This window comes from Arachis hypogaea, chromosome 9 (genome assembly GCF_003086295.3).
Source record: "Arachis hypogaea cultivar Tifrunner chromosome 9, arahy.Tifrunner.gnm2.J5K5, whole genome shotgun sequence".
NCBI lineage: Eukaryota > Viridiplantae > Streptophyta > Magnoliopsida > Fabales > Fabaceae > Arachis > Arachis hypogaea.
In genome coordinates, this window is record NC_092044.1 from 112,198,696 (window position 1) to 112,216,651 (window position 17,956).

The 17,956-nt window shown below is 35.5% G+C and overlaps 4 protein-coding genes across 6 annotated transcripts; 2 read left to right on the forward strand and 2 right to left on the reverse strand.

Moving 5' to 3' along the window:
* The first annotated feature begins 386 nt into the window (after positions 1–386).
* On the forward strand, positions 387–1,355 carry LOC112711951 (uncharacterized). Its single transcript, XM_025764709.2, has one exon. It carries the CDS (start codon positions 570–572, stop codon positions 1,206–1,208), a length of 639 nt encoding a protein of 212 aa, XP_025620494.1. The 5' UTR covers positions 387–569; the 3' UTR covers positions 1,209–1,355.
* Positions 1,356–3,163: 1,808 nt separating this feature from the next.
* On the reverse strand, positions 3,164–8,018 carry LOC112711952 (methylthioribose kinase). 3 transcript variants are annotated; one of them, XM_072203514.1, is made up of 8 exons: positions 7,652–8,018; positions 6,708–6,777; positions 6,259–6,563; positions 5,831–6,140; positions 5,212–5,386; positions 4,918–5,119; positions 4,064–4,278; positions 3,164–3,587 (listed from the first exon to the last, which is right to left on the reverse strand). In XM_072203514.1, exons 3-8 carry the CDS (start codon positions 6,442–6,444, stop codon positions 3,416–3,418), a joined length of 1,260 nt encoding a protein of 419 aa, XP_072059615.1. In that variant the 5' UTR covers positions 6,445–6,563; positions 6,708–6,777; positions 7,652–8,018; the 3' UTR covers positions 3,164–3,415. The 3 variants fall into 3 exon arrangements, with proteins under 3 accessions (XP_072059615.1, XP_025620496.1, XP_025620495.1); XM_025764711.3 differs by lacking the exon at positions 7,652–8,018 and having other exon boundaries at positions 6,708–7,014; XM_025764710.3 differs by lacking the exons at positions 6,708–6,777; positions 7,652–8,018 and having other exon boundaries at positions 6,259–6,676.
* Positions 8,011–12,957, forward strand: LOC112711953 (triacylglycerol lipase 1). The gene is made up of 9 exons (XM_025764712.3): positions 8,011–8,411; positions 8,684–8,806; positions 9,218–9,358; positions 9,930–10,040; positions 10,127–10,270; positions 10,352–10,392; positions 10,494–10,570; positions 11,726–11,821; positions 12,441–12,957. Exons 1-9 carry the CDS (start codon positions 8,247–8,249, stop codon positions 12,761–12,763), a joined length of 1,221 nt encoding a protein of 406 aa, XP_025620497.1. The 5' UTR covers positions 8,011–8,246; the 3' UTR covers positions 12,764–12,957.
* A 1,583-nt stretch (positions 12,958–14,540) lies between these two features.
* LOC112711955 (putative UDP-glucose glucosyltransferase) lies at positions 14,541–16,766 on the reverse strand. The gene has a single exon (XM_025764713.3). It carries the CDS (start codon positions 16,172–16,174, stop codon positions 14,696–14,698), a length of 1,479 nt encoding a protein of 492 aa, XP_025620498.1. The 5' UTR covers positions 16,175–16,766; the 3' UTR covers positions 14,541–14,695.
* Between the last annotated feature and the right edge of the window lie 1,190 nt (positions 16,767–17,956).

The window sequence follows — 17,956 nt, forward strand, 5'->3', positions numbered from 1 at the left end:
AATAATAAACATCTGATATCCTACTGAATCGAATATCCTTAAATCCCATTGTACATATTATAAAGATACTTCATTAATTTTCTATACTTCCACTTAATAATAATAACAAATGGGACGGAATATAATGAATACTCAGTATGTAGAGTTAATAGTTGAAAATAATTAAATAATTTAATAAATTTAATTAAATTATCATCTCAATTATAGTGAAAATTTAGATGCAGTTGAATTCACCTGAAATAGATAGCTGAGAATTATTAGATAATTTGACTAATTTAACTAAATTTTCATTTAACAACTCTCAACTATCAACTTTATGTGAAGTTAACTGCACCTGAGTTTCCACCCTCAATTATACCTGGTTTCCACCAACATCAGCATAAGTTGAATTAGTAAATGTAATAATTGACCGCTTGTTTTTCTCTCTATATAAAGCACCCTATAATGCTACATAAATGTGTCACAAAACAATAAGCAATATAACCTGAAGAAGCAAAGAAAAGCATGATGAAGCATATACTCAAGAAACCACGCTGTGTTTGTTCCTAGTAATCCTTGCAGCGGGAAGAATGCAAGGATCAAGTGCAGTGGACTACACTGTAACGAACAGGGCCCTCTCAACTTCAGGGGGTGTCCGATTCCGTGACCAAATTGGTGCAGAGTACGCAAGACAAACCCTTAACAAAGCCACACAATTCATATGGTCAGTGTTCCAACAAAACAATAACCCCTCTGAGAGAAAAACCGTCCAAAAAGTGAGCTTGTTCGTTGATGACATGGACGGTGTTGCGTACACCAGCAACAACGAGATCCACCTTAGTGCAAGATACGTTGGAAGCTACTCAGGTGACGTGAAGACAGAAGTGAGTGGCGTGTTGTACCATGAGATGACTCACGTGTGGCAGTGGAACGGGAATGGCCAAGCCCCTGGTGGCTTGATTGAAGGGATTGCGGATTTTGTCAGGCTCAAGGCTAACCTGGGTCCTAGCCATTGGGTCAAGCCTGGCCAAGGGAATAAGTGGGACCAGGGTTATGACGTCACGGCTCGCTTTTTGGATTATTGTAATGGCCTCAAGAATGGCTTTGTTGCTGATTTGAACAAGTTGCTTAAGAATGGTTATAGTGACCAGTTCTTTGTTCAGTTGCTTGGCAAGACTGTTGATCAGTTGTGGAAGGATTATAAGGCCAAGTATGGCAACATATCATAATCATTTTCAATATCTAACAAAACAATAAGATCAAATCATACTGCATATGTATACGCTATACGTTATACCGTAATTTATAATCATCAATAAGTGTTGTATGTTCTACCAATTATATTATAATGGTTTACTTATAGCTTGTTTGATTCATCTTGTGTTTAGTTATTTCTCTGAGACTAACTTAGCATATCACCATGAATACTAATGAGATTTGAAGAAAGTAATAAATAATCTAACTTTCTTTAGAAAATGACATACTATTAAAGGTAAGAAAAAAATTAGTAAATTTTAGGGTTAATTTGATTAGCAGGTTATTCTTTTAAACTTGAATTATTGCCATAAAATATATTACGTAAAAGAGTTAATATTTATTTAACTAAAGGTAAAAATAAACTAATGCACCAAAGTTAAGGTGACAATAGGCTTCGACGAAAAGTAATTATGCAAAAGCTAAAGCTTTATAACTATTATTACTCAAACATGCATGCACCTAATTAAGCATTCTAATGCTAAAGCAGATTGTAGTATTATCTTGTGAAGTTTTACAGTCTGGGAATGGGTTTGTGGTGAAATAATGACAAGACAGGCTTATTAAGTTATTGATGCATTTTTTCAGCTAGTGGATTAATTAAGTGCCACTTACCCATTATTCCAAGTGGGGATTGGGGAACCTGCACTCTATCTGCCATAATCATGTCTCATTAAAGTAAACTCTATAAAGCACTTCTGTTTCATGGTTGGATAGTATTTTTGATAAAGAAATTAAGTAGCAACAACTAGTGTACCGATTGTTGTTTGGAACCGAACATTTTGTTTTGAAGTCGTACCAAGCATGATTACTATCAAAGGAGATTTTAGCGTTGATGATCAACCTTTGACTAATGTAACATCGATCTATTCGTAGGGCCGGTTTCCAACAATTGAGAAATTGAAAATTTCTGCATATGCATACTCTAAAGATCTATTTGGACTTGCAATATGGATACTGCCTGTTGGACAATCTTTGTGCCAACAAAACCTTGTTTCACAAGTAATTTCCACTTTATCACACTCATGTCATGCTCTTGTTCCTTCTATTAAAGCCAAACAGCAACTCAGATGATCTCATAGTATTCCCAATACAAACAACAATGGCTGTAAACCTCAATCACACGATCCTGTGTCTTGCACTAACTCTAACAGCTGCTACCTTTGATCAGGAAATTGGTGCTGAATATGCCCAGCAAACGCTCATTGCTGCCACCAACTTCATAGACAGATTATTTGGCCTAAACAGCAATCTTGCAGCAGTCAACAAAGTCTCCATCACAGTTGAGAACATCGATGGAGTCGCATTCACTACCAGCGACAACAACATTCATGTGAGTGCAGGGTACATTGAAAAGGTACCCTGCTGGTGGTAGGTATATCAAAAGGGAAATAACCGTGGTCATCTGTCACAAAATGGCGCATATATTGCTATCCGATGGGAGTGACAGGGCCCGGCTGCCTTCTGGACTTGTTGAAGGCATGGCGGATTTTGTGAGGTTGAGGGCTGACTATGCTGCAGATAGCTGGGATGATGTAGGTGAAGACTCTAATTGGGACCAAGGATAACAAGTCACTGCATACTTTTTCTAGACTACTCTGAAAATATCTGAGCTGGGTTTGTTGCGGATTTGAACAAGTTGATGATGCAAAATGGATACAGTAAGAGCTACTTGGTTCTGCTTCTAGGGAAGCCAGTTTCTCAACTTTGGATTGAATACAAGGCCTTATATGATCTCAACAACTGATCAATCCTTAGTTTGTAGCTTTGTAAGAATTACGACATAAGAATAGTTTAAAGTGTTTTTCTAGCCTCACTCACAAAAAGGTATGTACAAGTTATAAAAAGAAAAGCAAGAATATAATAAATAAAGTTAGTTGTAAGTGTGTCTAAATGTGATACATTAAATGTGTGTCCATGTAAAAAGTAGTTTGCACATAATAATATATCTACAATATAATAAGTAACAACTGAGCTGAACAAAGTTGTGTTAACAAAACGTCCTTGCTGCAAGTAAGATGTAACAAAAAACTGTAATTAGTACACTCAAGCAGAAAATTTATATTTTTGATACATAATGTTGACAGTGAAAGTGTTAAATGTAGCAAAACACCAAAATCTCGAGTAGTGTATAGGAGGAAAACGTGATACATGATGAGGTATCGATACGGAAAACCATGAATCAGGATTCATATTGCCGAATTGCTGATACAATTTCAGCAATGCCTTCAAATTTTCTCCTTTCTTTGAGAATCGTCTTAGCTAAATCAAGTGCTCGCTTTTCACATGTTGCACGTTTAGCAGCATCGGCAATGGATTCAAAATCCTCAACATGAGCTACACCAACTATTCTCCTGTGTATTAATGATCAATTGATCATAATGGAAGTGTTAGCCATGCCTCCTAAGAATTTTCATGTTGCTCAAATCATAAATACAAGCCATTGCTTCAGAACCATACTGTTCAAGTTCAACAAATATATATCTTACTGAATATAAAATCAGAACATGGCATGCACAATGGAGATAGTTCTAGGGCCGGGATGACCTCAACTAAACATCAGTGTAAATGATTATATACGCATTAGAAAGTAGAGAGCAATTCCAACATTGTCACTGAATTTTATACCTAATATGTTTCCTCACACGAGCACTTTAGACTAGAGTCATGCAAAAGACACATTCTAATATTACCATTCCATATTTTTTATAGGAAGAATGCAAACTACAATCAAAATTGTCGCCATTTTAATAGTTTTATATCTAACTAACAAAATAAGTCCCATTAAACATATAGCATTCTGGTTAAATATGATGATCAGCAATTTCACCTTATCATTTTGGCAGCACCAAACCCAAGACTATCATGAAACAAATCTGTCATGTATTTCTTCTGTACAAGCAGCTGAACCTCAGGATTGTTATAGATAGCTGGAAGATATGCCTCACCCGCACCATTTCTGTGCTCATCCCAAAGAGCAGTGAATTTGTGATGGAAAAGATTCCAGGTATCTTCAATTGTCTTAAGAATCCACTCCTTGTACGTCTGCATAATGTAAATATCAGTATATATCAGACAACGAACAACACACTTTTGCCCCAGCGATCAACGGTCTTCACAATTATTACTAAATGCACAACTATAACAAATCCCAGCTTGTCACTGATGCTGCAGTTCTAAGCAATGACATTACCAGAGCCACAAGTCCAGCAAAATGAAGAGAAAATACAGCAAAAGAAAATGGTAGTTATAATTGGCATCCTACCAAGTCTTGTTTTATAACTACAGCTCATATTTCTGTAAACTATCTCTATGACTTCTTGGATTTCACATGATTTAAATCTGATAGCTCACCAATGTGCACGTGCACACCAGGAAATTCTTCTCTTCATTAGTATAATAAGGCAAAGTCACTAGCACTACACAAACAAGACAAGACAGGACAAAACAACAGAGCAGTCCAAGGTATTTCAAAACTGTAAAAATGCACAGATTTGGCCTCTGAAAAGAACCAAAGAGAATCAAAGTGTTTAAATCAGATTATGCAGAATGGGGGGGGGGGTGTTTCTCTGTTTCATTCCTCTTTTTTTTTTTTCCGATAAAAAACTTTGGACTATGCTAAGAGCAGAAGCTGCAAAGAGCCACAAGAGTACACAACCAATATACATAAAGAAGGAAACCTACTTTTCGATCATTTGCTTGATCTGCATGTCCATCTTGAGAAAAGTAAGCCAGAATCAAATTTCCCAGGAATGCTCCAATATCAAAACCCATTGGTCCATAAAATGCAAATTCTGGATCAATAACTTGTGTTGATTCACGAGTAACCATAACAGAACCAGTGTGCAGATCGCCATGTATTAGAGCCTGGGCCCTCTCACAGAACCTACAAAAATGTACATTCTTATAAAGTATAAAAACCCTAACACCACAATTGCTACACATAATGCAGTAATAGAAGTGTGCTGGTCATAATACTTGGATTTCAGCTCAGCAACTTCAAGCTTCAGCAGATTGTCTTCCCGAACAGCCTCAGCATCACGATCAAGATAAGGAGAAGTCCAACGATTATATTGAGAAACTTTATAAGGGTCAGAGAACACGACCTGCTCGGTGAGTCTGCATAACTCCACATTACCACAATATTCGGCAACTGCATGGAGCCAGCATGAATTCAGCTTAGCACCAACATGTCTTAAGGCAACATCAATATGCAACAACGTTCCTCATACTCACAAGTAGAATATCAGTTTATCACTTATCACTCATTTTCAAATGGAGAATAAACTACAGAGGTAAACTTCCACAAGCACAAATAACTGAATAAGCAAAGCACAAGCAACCAAACGAGGGAAGGGAAACATTTTTTCTAATGCAAAACTTAAACTAAAATAACCAGTTTCAGCTCAATCAACTTTGAAGCAGAGTAATAGATTGATAAAGGTGATACTATCAATTAATGAAGAAGACATAAACAATCTTCTTAGTTCTCCGAGTAACAAATATATCGAATTGTCCAAAAAATGAGTTGAGGAGTGTGAATCAATCAACAACAATTGCTAAAGAAAATAGTAACAATGGGAAAGCTCACACATACCGTCCCTTTTGTGCTCGGAAGTTGTACGGAAAAGGAGAGAGGTGAAAAAGAGTGTCTTGGCCATGAAATCAGCCATGTGCTCTGCAAGCAAAGGGTACTCAATTCCAGCTATCAACCCTTTTCTTAATATTATATGTGGTGGTTCCAAGTAACGCATGCCGATCAATGACATTGTACGGTCAAAGTGGTACACTTCAGGAACATGCTCAGGGCTCAAGCGACCCTCTTCTTTCAGCCCCAGGTATTCAAAATATGCTCTCTCCTTCGTCATCGGCCATGACTCCCCAATGCAGCGAATATAAGGCAAAGCCTTAAAAAAAAAAAAAAAATCGAACTTTGAATCGAAAGCTACCAAATAAACTAAATTTGCGAGTGCCCACGATTTTTGGATCAGTGGGGAGAAGTAAAATATATAAAAAAAACGTTACCTGCTTGATGACAAAAGAACCTGTGGAATTGAGAACGATGAAGACGAAGTTAAGGTTGCCATCTCCAACTTCTTTGACGGACAAGGTGTCGAAGTCGTTGCCGATCTTAGAGGAGAGGGCCGGTACTGATTTTATGTATTCGATGAGGGAATTGTCGTCAAGTGGTCGAAACTCTGAGAAGGCCATTGGATGCGGCGGAGTACTGAGGCGGGGGGAGACGGAGCAATGATCCCCCCAAAAATGGGAATCTTGTTTTGTTTTGCTTTCGGAGGAGGGACGCTAATAGCTAAGCTAGAAAGGTTGGACTTAAAATTGAAATGTCAATGATGTGAGTGAGAGATAAAATTTTATTTTCAGTAATCATTAACCAAAATTTTTTAAATGAAATTCAATACTATGATATACTAGTTATTAACTCGTTGGATTGGGATCGGAGATAGTCTAAATACCTCGAGTAGCAAAAAGAAATGATGCTAGTGCATTGAATCTGGTCACAATTTGGATTAATCAGCTTTGCTTCTGTGGAATAAAATGATGGAATCTAATTATTAGTAATTACCACCCAAAGGAAATTATGAAAGGGGCTTGTAGAGCAATTGAGTCTCACTGGGTTTCCCACTCATTTGATTATTTCACGTCATCAAATTAAATTAACTTTAATAGCAATATATTAAACATGCTGAAGCATGCTTCATTCTAGCTTTCCGAATCTATTCGGTCAACTCTAAACTCTTATCTGTCAAGGATGCGTTTATTCATAACCACGTGATATTGAGATAAAAATATAAAATTTTATTTGATAAATAAGATATAAATTTTATAATTTATTTTAGTTTATTATCAAACAAATTATAAGAATATTAATTTTTATATTTTATTATTTATGTCTTATTTTTAATGTTCTATTTTATCCTATTTTTATAACCAAACCCATCTTAAGTTACCACATGGAGGATTCTTTTAAATTATTTGAGACTTTATTTTCTAATCTTTTATTAATTAATTTTAGGATACTCACTGAAATTTACCTCCTCTATTTGGGTCAGGATGGGACCCTATTCGATAAAAGCTACTAAAACGAGTAAGCCCAAAAGTGATTCTACTTTTTGTTCGACAGGGTGATATCTCTTTTGGGCCAACAAAATACGAAACACTAAGCCCAGAAGTTATTTCCTGGATGGGCCTAATTTGATGAAATTCATGGTTATCAGTTCAAAAACAAAAACGTAAAAAGGCAAACTAGAACGAGTACCCAAAAAGAGAAAAAAACATCTGGCGTCCTGAATTATTGATAGATAATAAAAAATATAAAAATAATAAAATTGTGATGGAAGTGGATAACTTGTTTAAAAGAAACACAATAATTAAGAGTTTTGATTAGGGGATGACGTACCTACTCGCTAAGAAATTGCGCGTGGATTTTCACTCCAACCAGAGCGCGCCATGTTTCATCCCCGCCAAAGAGCGGTGGTTGCGGTTGGCCATCAACAACCACCTCTACGGTACACTTCCATGTCCATGAAACTTCCCTTAACCAAGCTACTTCGAAAATTTGCAATACAAAAGTAAATGCAACGTAAACACCCCCCTCCGTAAAACCAAGCTACTTATTGCGCCGTTCCCCTAAGCGTCATTCATACTCTACCCTCTATTAACATTAACATACGTTAACGGAAGTTATTATAAGTTTATAACCACCGATATGAAATGAGAATAATAGTGTGAAGAAAGAAACGCAAATGAATAAATTGGAGTATTTTTAACGGTAAGCAGATAAGCAGTTGCAAATAAATAACTAACTACTAGTACTGTACTGTTGAGAGTATGAATATTTGGTAGTATTTGCATCACGCGCCGTTAGGAGCGCGTGGTAGTGTCCAATCCCGCTGCTATTATAATAGTGTTTCTCTGAGGCTTACACTCAGAAGATCGTAGACTCATCCTTCCCCTGCGATTGGGAGGGAGCGAGGTGCATTCAATCTTTCGTCATGGCGCGGAGGTTGTTGGCGGCACTGGCAGCCATTTCCATAACCGTCTCTGTACTTTTCGGAGATTCCGTTGACTGCTTCGACGGTGGCGGCAAATCCGAACCACAGCCCACTCTCTGCGACGAGCTCATTCTCCCCGCCGGTTACCCCTGCTCCGAATACATGGTAACCCCTCACTCTCTATACCTTTCTTCAACAACCAATTCACTCAACCTCTTTTTTCCTTCTCTCTTAAACATCGAATATTTGATATTATTTGCAGTTGCAGAAATTCAACCTTTAATGCTAAAATTGGATCATTCAGATTATTATTCATTTGTTGTTATTATTGTCATTATTCGTCTGCTAATACTGATAGTGTCTTTTGGTGTCAGCTAATAGTCAAGTGTTGGAGGGTTGTTGTTTTAATTTGTCCTGTTTTCTGTGTTGATTTTCAGATTCAAACGAAGGATGGTTTCTTGTTAGGTCTTCAGCGTGTGTCTTCTTCTTCGTCTTCTCTTCGTTTCGGGCATGCAGGAGAGCGAGGCCCTCCGGTTCTGCTTCTGCATGGCCTATTCATGGTTGGTGCCCTCTCCTTCATTTCATCACTTTACTCTTTGTAATAGATATATCTTCTTATAGCAAGTTACAGTGTGTTTCAACTCACTCCACTTTATCATAGGGCTATATTTGGATAAGAGGAGGGCTAGGGGCCAGCAACTTTTATAATTTGTAGCCATCAAGTAGCCATCAATGATGTTTTTAATGGTGTGAGATTTCATCCAATGGTGTGGGATTACTCACTTTTCTTTCGCTGGTTACATGCTGGCCAGAATTTAATAAAGTTGCTAGCCCCCTAGACTTTTCCTTTGGGTAATTGGATTAATGTTACAAGTTTACTTGTTCAGGCTTTAGTGAAGCTCCCTTTTGAAGTTTTAAACAATCTGATTGAATCTCCATTTTGATATGTTGATGTTATTTGACTTGATTAGGCAGGTGATGCATGGTTTCTAAATACTCCTGAACAATCATTGGGCTTCATCCTTGCAGATCAAGGTTTTGATGTATGGGTAGGAAATGTACGGGGAACACGCTGGAGCCATGGCCATAGGTCTTATTCAGTGAAGAATAAGGTGTGTGGCTCTTCTTTGGCCTATAGAGATGCTGAGGGGGTGTGTGATTAAACTGAAAATAATATCAGTGCATAAAGTTCAGTGCTAAAATAATTATGAGTCAAAACCAAGATCCAGATGTTCATTTATTCTGAATTTGAATTGGGGGAAAACATTTGCAATTGATATGAATGAGGTCACACTTTAGTAGGTTTTATCATTCGATTATTTAATAGTAAAAGGGTTGGTGCTGAATGTTATCAAGCCTTTTCTATTTACTTTGATATGTTTGAAATAAGAATCATTAAATTATTCTCAGTGCTGAAGCTACTTATATTCAGCACCAAATTGAGTTCCAAAGCACTGTTGATGATCACTAATCACAAGAAGGGAAGAAAGCATGGAGGAGAAGAATTGCAACATCCATAAGATTGTTGATAACCACTGATCTTGAGAAAATATTCTAAATTGTCATGATACTTATATTTTCATTTCACTGTCATTTTCAGTGTATATTATTTTTATTGGAATCATTAGAGCCAGAGTTTGTACAATGCATCATGTGATTGATTCAACTTTGGTCCCTTTATAGAAATTCTGGGATTGGAGCTGGCAGGAATTAGCCCTGTATGATATGGCAGAAATGATCAATTACATATATTCAGTAACAAATTCAAAGCTATTCATAGTTGGGCATTCACAGGTAGTTATGATTCTGGACATCATCCTTTTCAGTTGCTATTTGGTGGTTGTTGTAGTATGCATTTTATTAATTTCTCTTATTTCCAGGGAACAATTATATCTTTTGCTGCCTTCACTCAACCAGATATAGTAGAAAAAGTTGAAGCTGCAGCCCTTCTTTCTCCAATATCATATTTAGATCATGCCACTGCACCTCTTGTGCTTAGAATGGTTAGCATGCACATCGATCAGGTATTTCTTATTTACTCTATGACTACAAGTTTCAGTCTGAAAGCGGGCCTTTGAGATTAGTAATGACTGGTTTTTATTCAGATGGTTCTTACCATGGGTATTCATCAACTGAACTTCAAAAGGTGATCCTCCCGTCACTCTCTTTTCCTTTTGCCTACATTTCTTGAGTGTATTTCTAGTTCAGTAAATGTTTAACTTTTCTATTTTCCATACTCATTTTCAGTGAGTGGGGAACCAATCTCTTGGTTTCCTTGTGTGATACGCGTCTAAGCTGCGGTGACATGCTTTCATCCATAACAGGTTCATGTGCCCAACACTATCTCTGTCCTCTATGCTTAGAAGGGTTTGACTTTATTTCAGATGCTAGGCTATGAATGTTATTATTGGTTTATGTGTTTGTTCATGGTGTTATTATATTCTCCAATTTCCGGAACTCAAATATGTGGTGTTCGTGGTACTGATGAAAGTGATTAACTATCCAATCCAAATAATTTTCTCCGGATGAGAGTTTTCTATGGTCAATCTTCATGGGGTGATGGTCAGTGGACTATCTTTTTCTTCTTGTTTAGATCCACTGATGTAAGCTTGTTCTCTTTTCCAGTATGTGAATTGTGAAGTCTGTATCTACTTGAGTGGAGGTGAACCCTAGTCTGATTTAGCTGTTAGCTAAGTGTTCTGCTGATAAGGCGGAGTTTGCAAACTTACAACCCTATCTGATTTTTTTCACTCACTAAATTTTCAGCTTGCACCTTGCATATCAAATATTGATATCAATGAATCACCACCTTGCACTTTTTTCTTTCACTAAATTCAATTTGGAGTTGCATTTCAATTTTGTGTAGGAATCCTTATGTGCATTGCCTGTCTTATTGAGATATCATGTTTACTAGGTAGGAATAGTGGTCAGCGATAAGGTAGTATGTTCTAAAATAAAATAAAAATCCTCCTCATGAGCCTCTTAATTCTCTTGCTGCTTTTCCATTTCCTGGACTTGCAGCTGGGTATATGGTGGAATGGAAATAAAGGTATGCCTTGAACAGAATTATAAAATACTTTAAAGGTTAAAGAAGTGGAATTTATGGTGTGGACCACGTTGATGTGTGCTTCCCTCAAAAATAGTTTTCCTGGACTTCCATTGAAGTTAGTTACTTCCTTGACCTGAAACAGTGAAATCTGTTTCGCTCTAGTTATAGTGAAGGCAATGACATAATGCATTGAGAAAATCCAAAGGATATCCTCTCTCTGCCTTTAAGAGCTAGTAGATGTAATCTGCGAACTGATTAACTAGTTCAGTAACTCATTTGGATCAAATAATTGGGAAGTTTCCATTTGGCTTATTCCACATGCTTTGTTGATTTTTTGTTTCGTTTTTTGTTCACCACCTGGGAGCGTGGGGGTTTGTTAAATGTTTTTTTTTTTTTTTTTTTTGCTCAAGCCACTTCAATGAAATTGCAGGGAAGAACTGTTGCTTCAATGATTCACGTGTGGCCTATTATCTCGATCAAGAACCTCACCCATCATCTGCCAAGAACTTGAACCACCTTTTCCAGAGTATGCTCCAATATCCTTATTCAGTAGACTGTAGCTTTAAAGATAGCACGCATAGCTTATGAACATTACTACTTGTTATTTCCGTCATAGGTTTTCATCATATCTGATACCTCTGTTCTTTTTTCTTTCTTTCTCTTTTATTTGCAATAATCATGACTAATTATGACCATGGCATTTGCATGATATAAAGTAGCTAAAGTAGTCTCCTAGATAAATATATATTGTAAAACAGGTATGAACTCTCAATCAATTTTAGCTTGTGGCCTTTTGTTATATTATTATCATTATTTTTATGGTTTACAGCATTGTTCATCTCTTAATGTGTTGGAAAAATGCATGTTAGTGAGAGTAAGGAGAATTACTGGACTAATGAATTAGTGAAGCAAATTCTATTACGTATCTTGTGTTCAATTATGTGTACCTAGCATTATTGGCACGGGATAAATGTTTATGTTGGGTATGATATGTTTTGTCTTGCCAAAAGCTGAAAAGCCACATCCATAAAATAATGAATTTCTAGCTAGTTGGCATGTGCATCTTATAATGTTGGTTTCACTTTTGATGTAATGGTTTGAATTAAATACTTTTACGGTCTCTCTAATAATGCATGTGTCTACAGTGATCCGCGAAGGTACTTTCTCCAAGTATGATTATGGAAAGTTAAAAAATGTGAAAGTGTATGGAAAGTTCAAACCACCAAAGTTCGATCTTAGCCGCATACCAAAATCATTGCCTTTGTGGATGGCTTATGGTGGAAATGATGCTTTAGCAGATGTAACGGATGTCAAGCACACTCTCCAGGAATTGCCATCCACACCGGAGCTGGTTTATCTTGAAAACTATGGCCATGTTGACTTTATTTTAAGCTTGCAAGCAAGACAAGATCTATATGATCCTATGATTAATTTTTTCAAGTCATCGGGCAAATATAGTAGCATTTAAGAATACAATATTATAATATTTGCCGTTATTACTTGCACCATGTAATATAGTAACGGTTTATTGATCCGTGAATCCCTCCACTTTCTCCCTAAAGTTAATATTCTGTGGAGCCTATCTCTTGATCTCCTTCCTGTAAAAATTATGAACCATAGAGGAAAAGATTCAATGGCAATGCAAGCACATACCTTCTGTAATCTCTAAAGCATCTTTTATATGATTATTGTTATTATTATTATGACGAGGTTATTTATTCCTTCATTAATCATTATGGTGTTGCTCTCTCCTTATCCTCCGTCTAACCATTGCTTGCAAAAATATAAGCAAGCAAAGTATCTTTTGTACCCTTATTCTATCTCTTGGTATCAAAATTGTGGTAAATTATTGATTCGTCATGTGTCTAAATACGGGATTTATTTATTATAAAAAAAGAATTTTAAACTTTTTGTGTTAAAAAAATATCATTCTGGATCCAATGGCACATTCAATAAAGATTTGATAGATATGTGTTCGAATATTCCTTACTATTGTATTAGAAAAATGGTAGAAGCATATGCAATAATAATATTAAATAAAGGTGGAAACTCAGGTGAGATCGACTTCACGTAAAGTTGATATCTAAAAGTCATTAGATAAAAATTTAATCAAATTAGTCAAATCATCTAACGACTCTCAAGTATCAATTTTACGTGAAATAGACTGCACCTAAGTTTTCACCTTAGATAAATACAAAAAAAAAAAGACAAACTAAAAATACTTTTATTTCTGTAACCTCAAAAGCTGTGTAGTATTGTGTACTCGTTAGTGTTTAGTCATGATTTCTTAAGACACTGGGCGACAAAACATTGATTTTTGGCCAGTATCCGATTCTCATTTCTGATTTCTCGTTTCTCATTTGAAATTGAATCAATGTGTTTCTCATTTCCGTCTCTAGGACCGTTTCACCAGTGCCTCAGTAAGTGCCTCACCAATAATAAATAATACACCATTATATATAAATAAACAACAATCCTATATTTCCAATGATTATTAACATTTTGAGCCAATATTTAATTAATAATAATTTACATTCACACTTATAACAATTTATTCATATAATTTATATTTATATTTATATTTATATTTATTAAAGTTAGTATACATAAATTAATAAATTTATACTCATTTATTAAAAGTTATATATATAAGATCTATTAAAAATAATTTAATATTTATACCTACTAAATCTTAAAAACTTACAACTCCCAAAATTTTCTCATGAACAAACGTTAACATTCTCTCTCTTTACTTACCCTATACTACGGCCATGGTTGTCTCCTATAAAGGTATTGAGTAAGCCTAGGCATAAAAAAAAACGCACGTGATCTGAGCCCCTCCCATGTGCATTGTACGATGGTGCTAATTAAGTGCTAACCTTATAAATGATTATATATTTCGGTGATAAACTGATATTAAACGGGATCACTCATTCACTCACTCACCTAACTCTTTTCTTCTTTGATTTCTTTGTTTACCTCACCTAACTCTGCTCTTGTAACAAAAATAAAGTAAATTCTTCTGGTTAGAAGACTAATATTCTTACCAAAGTCTTCCCCTACTTTCTTCTTTTCTTGCATGTGGATTCATTAATAATGTATCACACGCCAACTAGAATTTCAATTTATGTACCAGACGATAAAACAAATGAACACGTACAACAATAATTCAAATACCCAAAAAGGAAACAATTTTTGGAAGTGGGAGAACTAGTAGGAACAGTTCTTTTTGGAGGCTTTAGAAATGGAGAAAATAAATCTTCATAATTAATCTTGAATACGTTAATTCCAACAATAATAATGCATTAGAAACACTTAATAACAATCTGGTGATGAGAACAAAATGTTACAAATACAAATAAATCTTTTTAAAAAAGGAACAACATTAGTCATGATTCCCTTAATATGGAATCTTATTATTATTATTATTATTGTTGATGCTGCTAATGACATTAAGAGCAGCAGCACCACGGTTCTTGATATCTTCAACAAAGGCATCAAGATTCCGATCAGAAGAACCACCGTCAGAGATAGCATCGTCAGCCGCCTTCTTCCACTTCAACGCGTTCTGCTTCAACTGCTCTGCTTTTTCCCCAACCATGGCTTCTAACAAACACTTCTTAACCTCATATCTGTTAACGATCTTATTCTCTGCTTGGCTATAACCCAACCTGATCCCAGCGCCAAAAACATCGACGATGAACTTGGCATTGGTGTTCTGGTCACCCCAGGCAGGAAAAGTCAACATTGGAACACCAGAAGCCAGTGATTCCATTGTAGAGTTCCAACCACAGTGAGTGACAAAACACGCCACAGAAGGATGAGACAGAACCTCCTCTTGTGGACTCCATTGAACCACTTTTCCCCTTTCAGCAGTTTTCTCAACGAACCCTTCTGGAAGAACATGTGGCTTCACGTTCCAGTCCTTAGGTGGCAGCTTCAAAACCCACAAAAACGACACCTCAGACTCCAAAAGCCCATGGGCAATTTCGTCTATTTGCTCCTGCGGGTGGTACACCAAGCTCCCGAAGCTTATGTAAACCACCGAACGCGGTTCTCTCGAGTTCAGCCATTCAACGCAGTTCTCTGACTTTGTTATCATGTCTCCACGAATGTTACTTCCTCCCATTCTTGCTTTCGGGTTCTTGAACAACGGGCCCACGGGCCTTATGCTCATTGATTTCGAGAAGAAGCTGATGAAATCCTTCTCTAACTCCTCGTATGTGTCCACCAAGATGCAGAAGGGTTTGGACAAGTTCTTGAACTGTTCTAATATGACTGTTCCCAGAATCGGGAAGGGACTGAAAGGGTGCAAGAAATCTGGGATCTCGTTGTGTTTGAGAGTAACGGAAGGTAAATTAACATCGATGTAAGGTTGATCGTGTGAAGGGAAGCTAACCAGTTTGTGGTGGTAGTGATAGTAAGCGGTGAAGACTGCCGTTGACTGAATCCATAAGAGAGCAGAAGGAACACCGTGTTCTTCAGCAACGTCGCAAACCCACGGGAAGAAAGGGTTGTTTATGATGCAAGAGATTGGTTGGTTTGACTCTGCGTGCTTCTTGATCATTTGAGAAACGAATCTCTTTCCGACAACTTCCAGATGCTTCGTGTGATCCCCCAGATTCTTCCTGATGGGATCGTCGTCCTGTAAGCGATCGTCGAAGAACTCGAATTTGAGGAAACCATCGCCGACCGGAGCAACGAACTTCTCGGCGATGTTGTTGGCGTTTCTGATGTCCCTGCCGGCGTCCTCGGTGGTGGAGAAAGTGACGAATAAGCCCCTGGCGGCGAGGCACTTTCCTAGCCTCAGGAGAGGGTTTATGTGTCCCTGTGCTGGAAACGAAATCAGCAAGACGTGTATGGCAGCTTCAGACCCCATTTTTGTGCTTCTCTTTTCTTTCTTTCTCGCAAATAACACTCTCTTATGTTTTCTTCCACTACGTTAAATATACAGGAACACTCTCACCATATATCTTCACATCAAGATGCAATTAAAAAGAGGGGAATGCTAAATTTTTATGTCTTTAATTAATTATTAATATTTAAAATATAAAATAAAATATATTATAAAAATAATAATCGGGGCCACGCTATAGTAAAAGAATGATCCTCTTTAATTTTTTTAATATTTAAAAAAATATAATATGATTTTTTATTATTAATTTTATAAATAAGATCAAAATTAAATATAAAAAAAATAATAAAAAATAAAAAAATCATAATTGATAATATTTATTTTTTTTTAACCGAAGAGGATACACACTTTTTAATTATCGGTGTTGAACATATACTCCCTTATAGTAGAGTCTATCGTCATGATAAATTATATTATAAATTAATTTATTACTTCTAGAGCAATGCTCTTGTACAGTTGTACTCTATAAAATGTCCAACTCTGAGAAGATATGAATGTATACTTCCATTTATTTTGTTGAGTAATATTAGGGGCATTAATTTTTGTGATTGTTAATTATCAATTAATTATTAATAATGATTTGATGGTGTAAGATTAGTGTGAGATTTTATCTAATGACTCATCTTTTTCTAATTATATGTTAGCCAAAAATGTTATTTTCCGATAAAATAAATTGAAAAGAAAAAACTTAAAAAAAACATGTAAAATCAAAGTGAGCTACGGTAGTTATTTGCATATTCAAAATTCCTCACGCAAGTGATGATGAGGACACACTATAATATTATAATATATGTGTTTCATCGTCATCGTCATAACTTATTGTTTTCTCTTTATATAGTTTTAACTATGCGACACGAGTCCTTTTAATGAATTTCCTTCTTTTTCTTTTTTTTTTGTCAAAGATGAAAAATAATTCCTAACATAATTAATATAGTAAATATTTTTTATATTCACAACTCTAAGAACGTTTAACAAAAATAACAATAAGAAACTTTTTTATTTGAGCTGAAAAAAAAATAATGCATATATACAACTGCTGCATGCGCGGAGGACTTTGTATAAATATAGACAACAAGAGTATATAATTAAAATAAATATTTTAATGAGCATGAATATGTTTTCTATTTTATTTTTTTAGTATATATCTAAATACATCTTTTGAAATCGAATATTTTTTTCAAAAAAAAAATTATTACGTTAAAAATTTTGGACTTTACAAAAATAAACCATATAAATCTTCTTTCGTCATATTTTTAAAAATTTATTTATCTAAATAAAAATAATAAATCTAACTAAAATATAGATTTAACTAATATTTACCAAAGTGATTTGACCAAAACAAAGTTTAACCAATGCTATGCATGCGTGCTTAGCTGTAATGTGAGAACGACAAATTTAATTAGGTGATGAAAGCAGCTTTTAGGTTCGCATTAAGTGTTACATATACACGTAATATGTACGAAATAGATTATTTGCTCTTTTAACTATTTGAAAGAGAATTTTTTTTTTTATTTCACAAGAAAAAGAGGGAGGGGGGAGGAGGGGAATCCTTCTAACTTCATGAAATGAGAAAAAAGAATTAATGAAAATTTTATTTTTCATAAAATAACTTAATAGACAAAATAAGATAATTAATAAGAACCTCTTAGGGATTATAATGTGAAATAAAAAATTTTTCAAATATTAATATATTAAGAACTCAAGTGTTTCTTTAATTTTTTTCATGAGAAATGTGAAAATCATGGG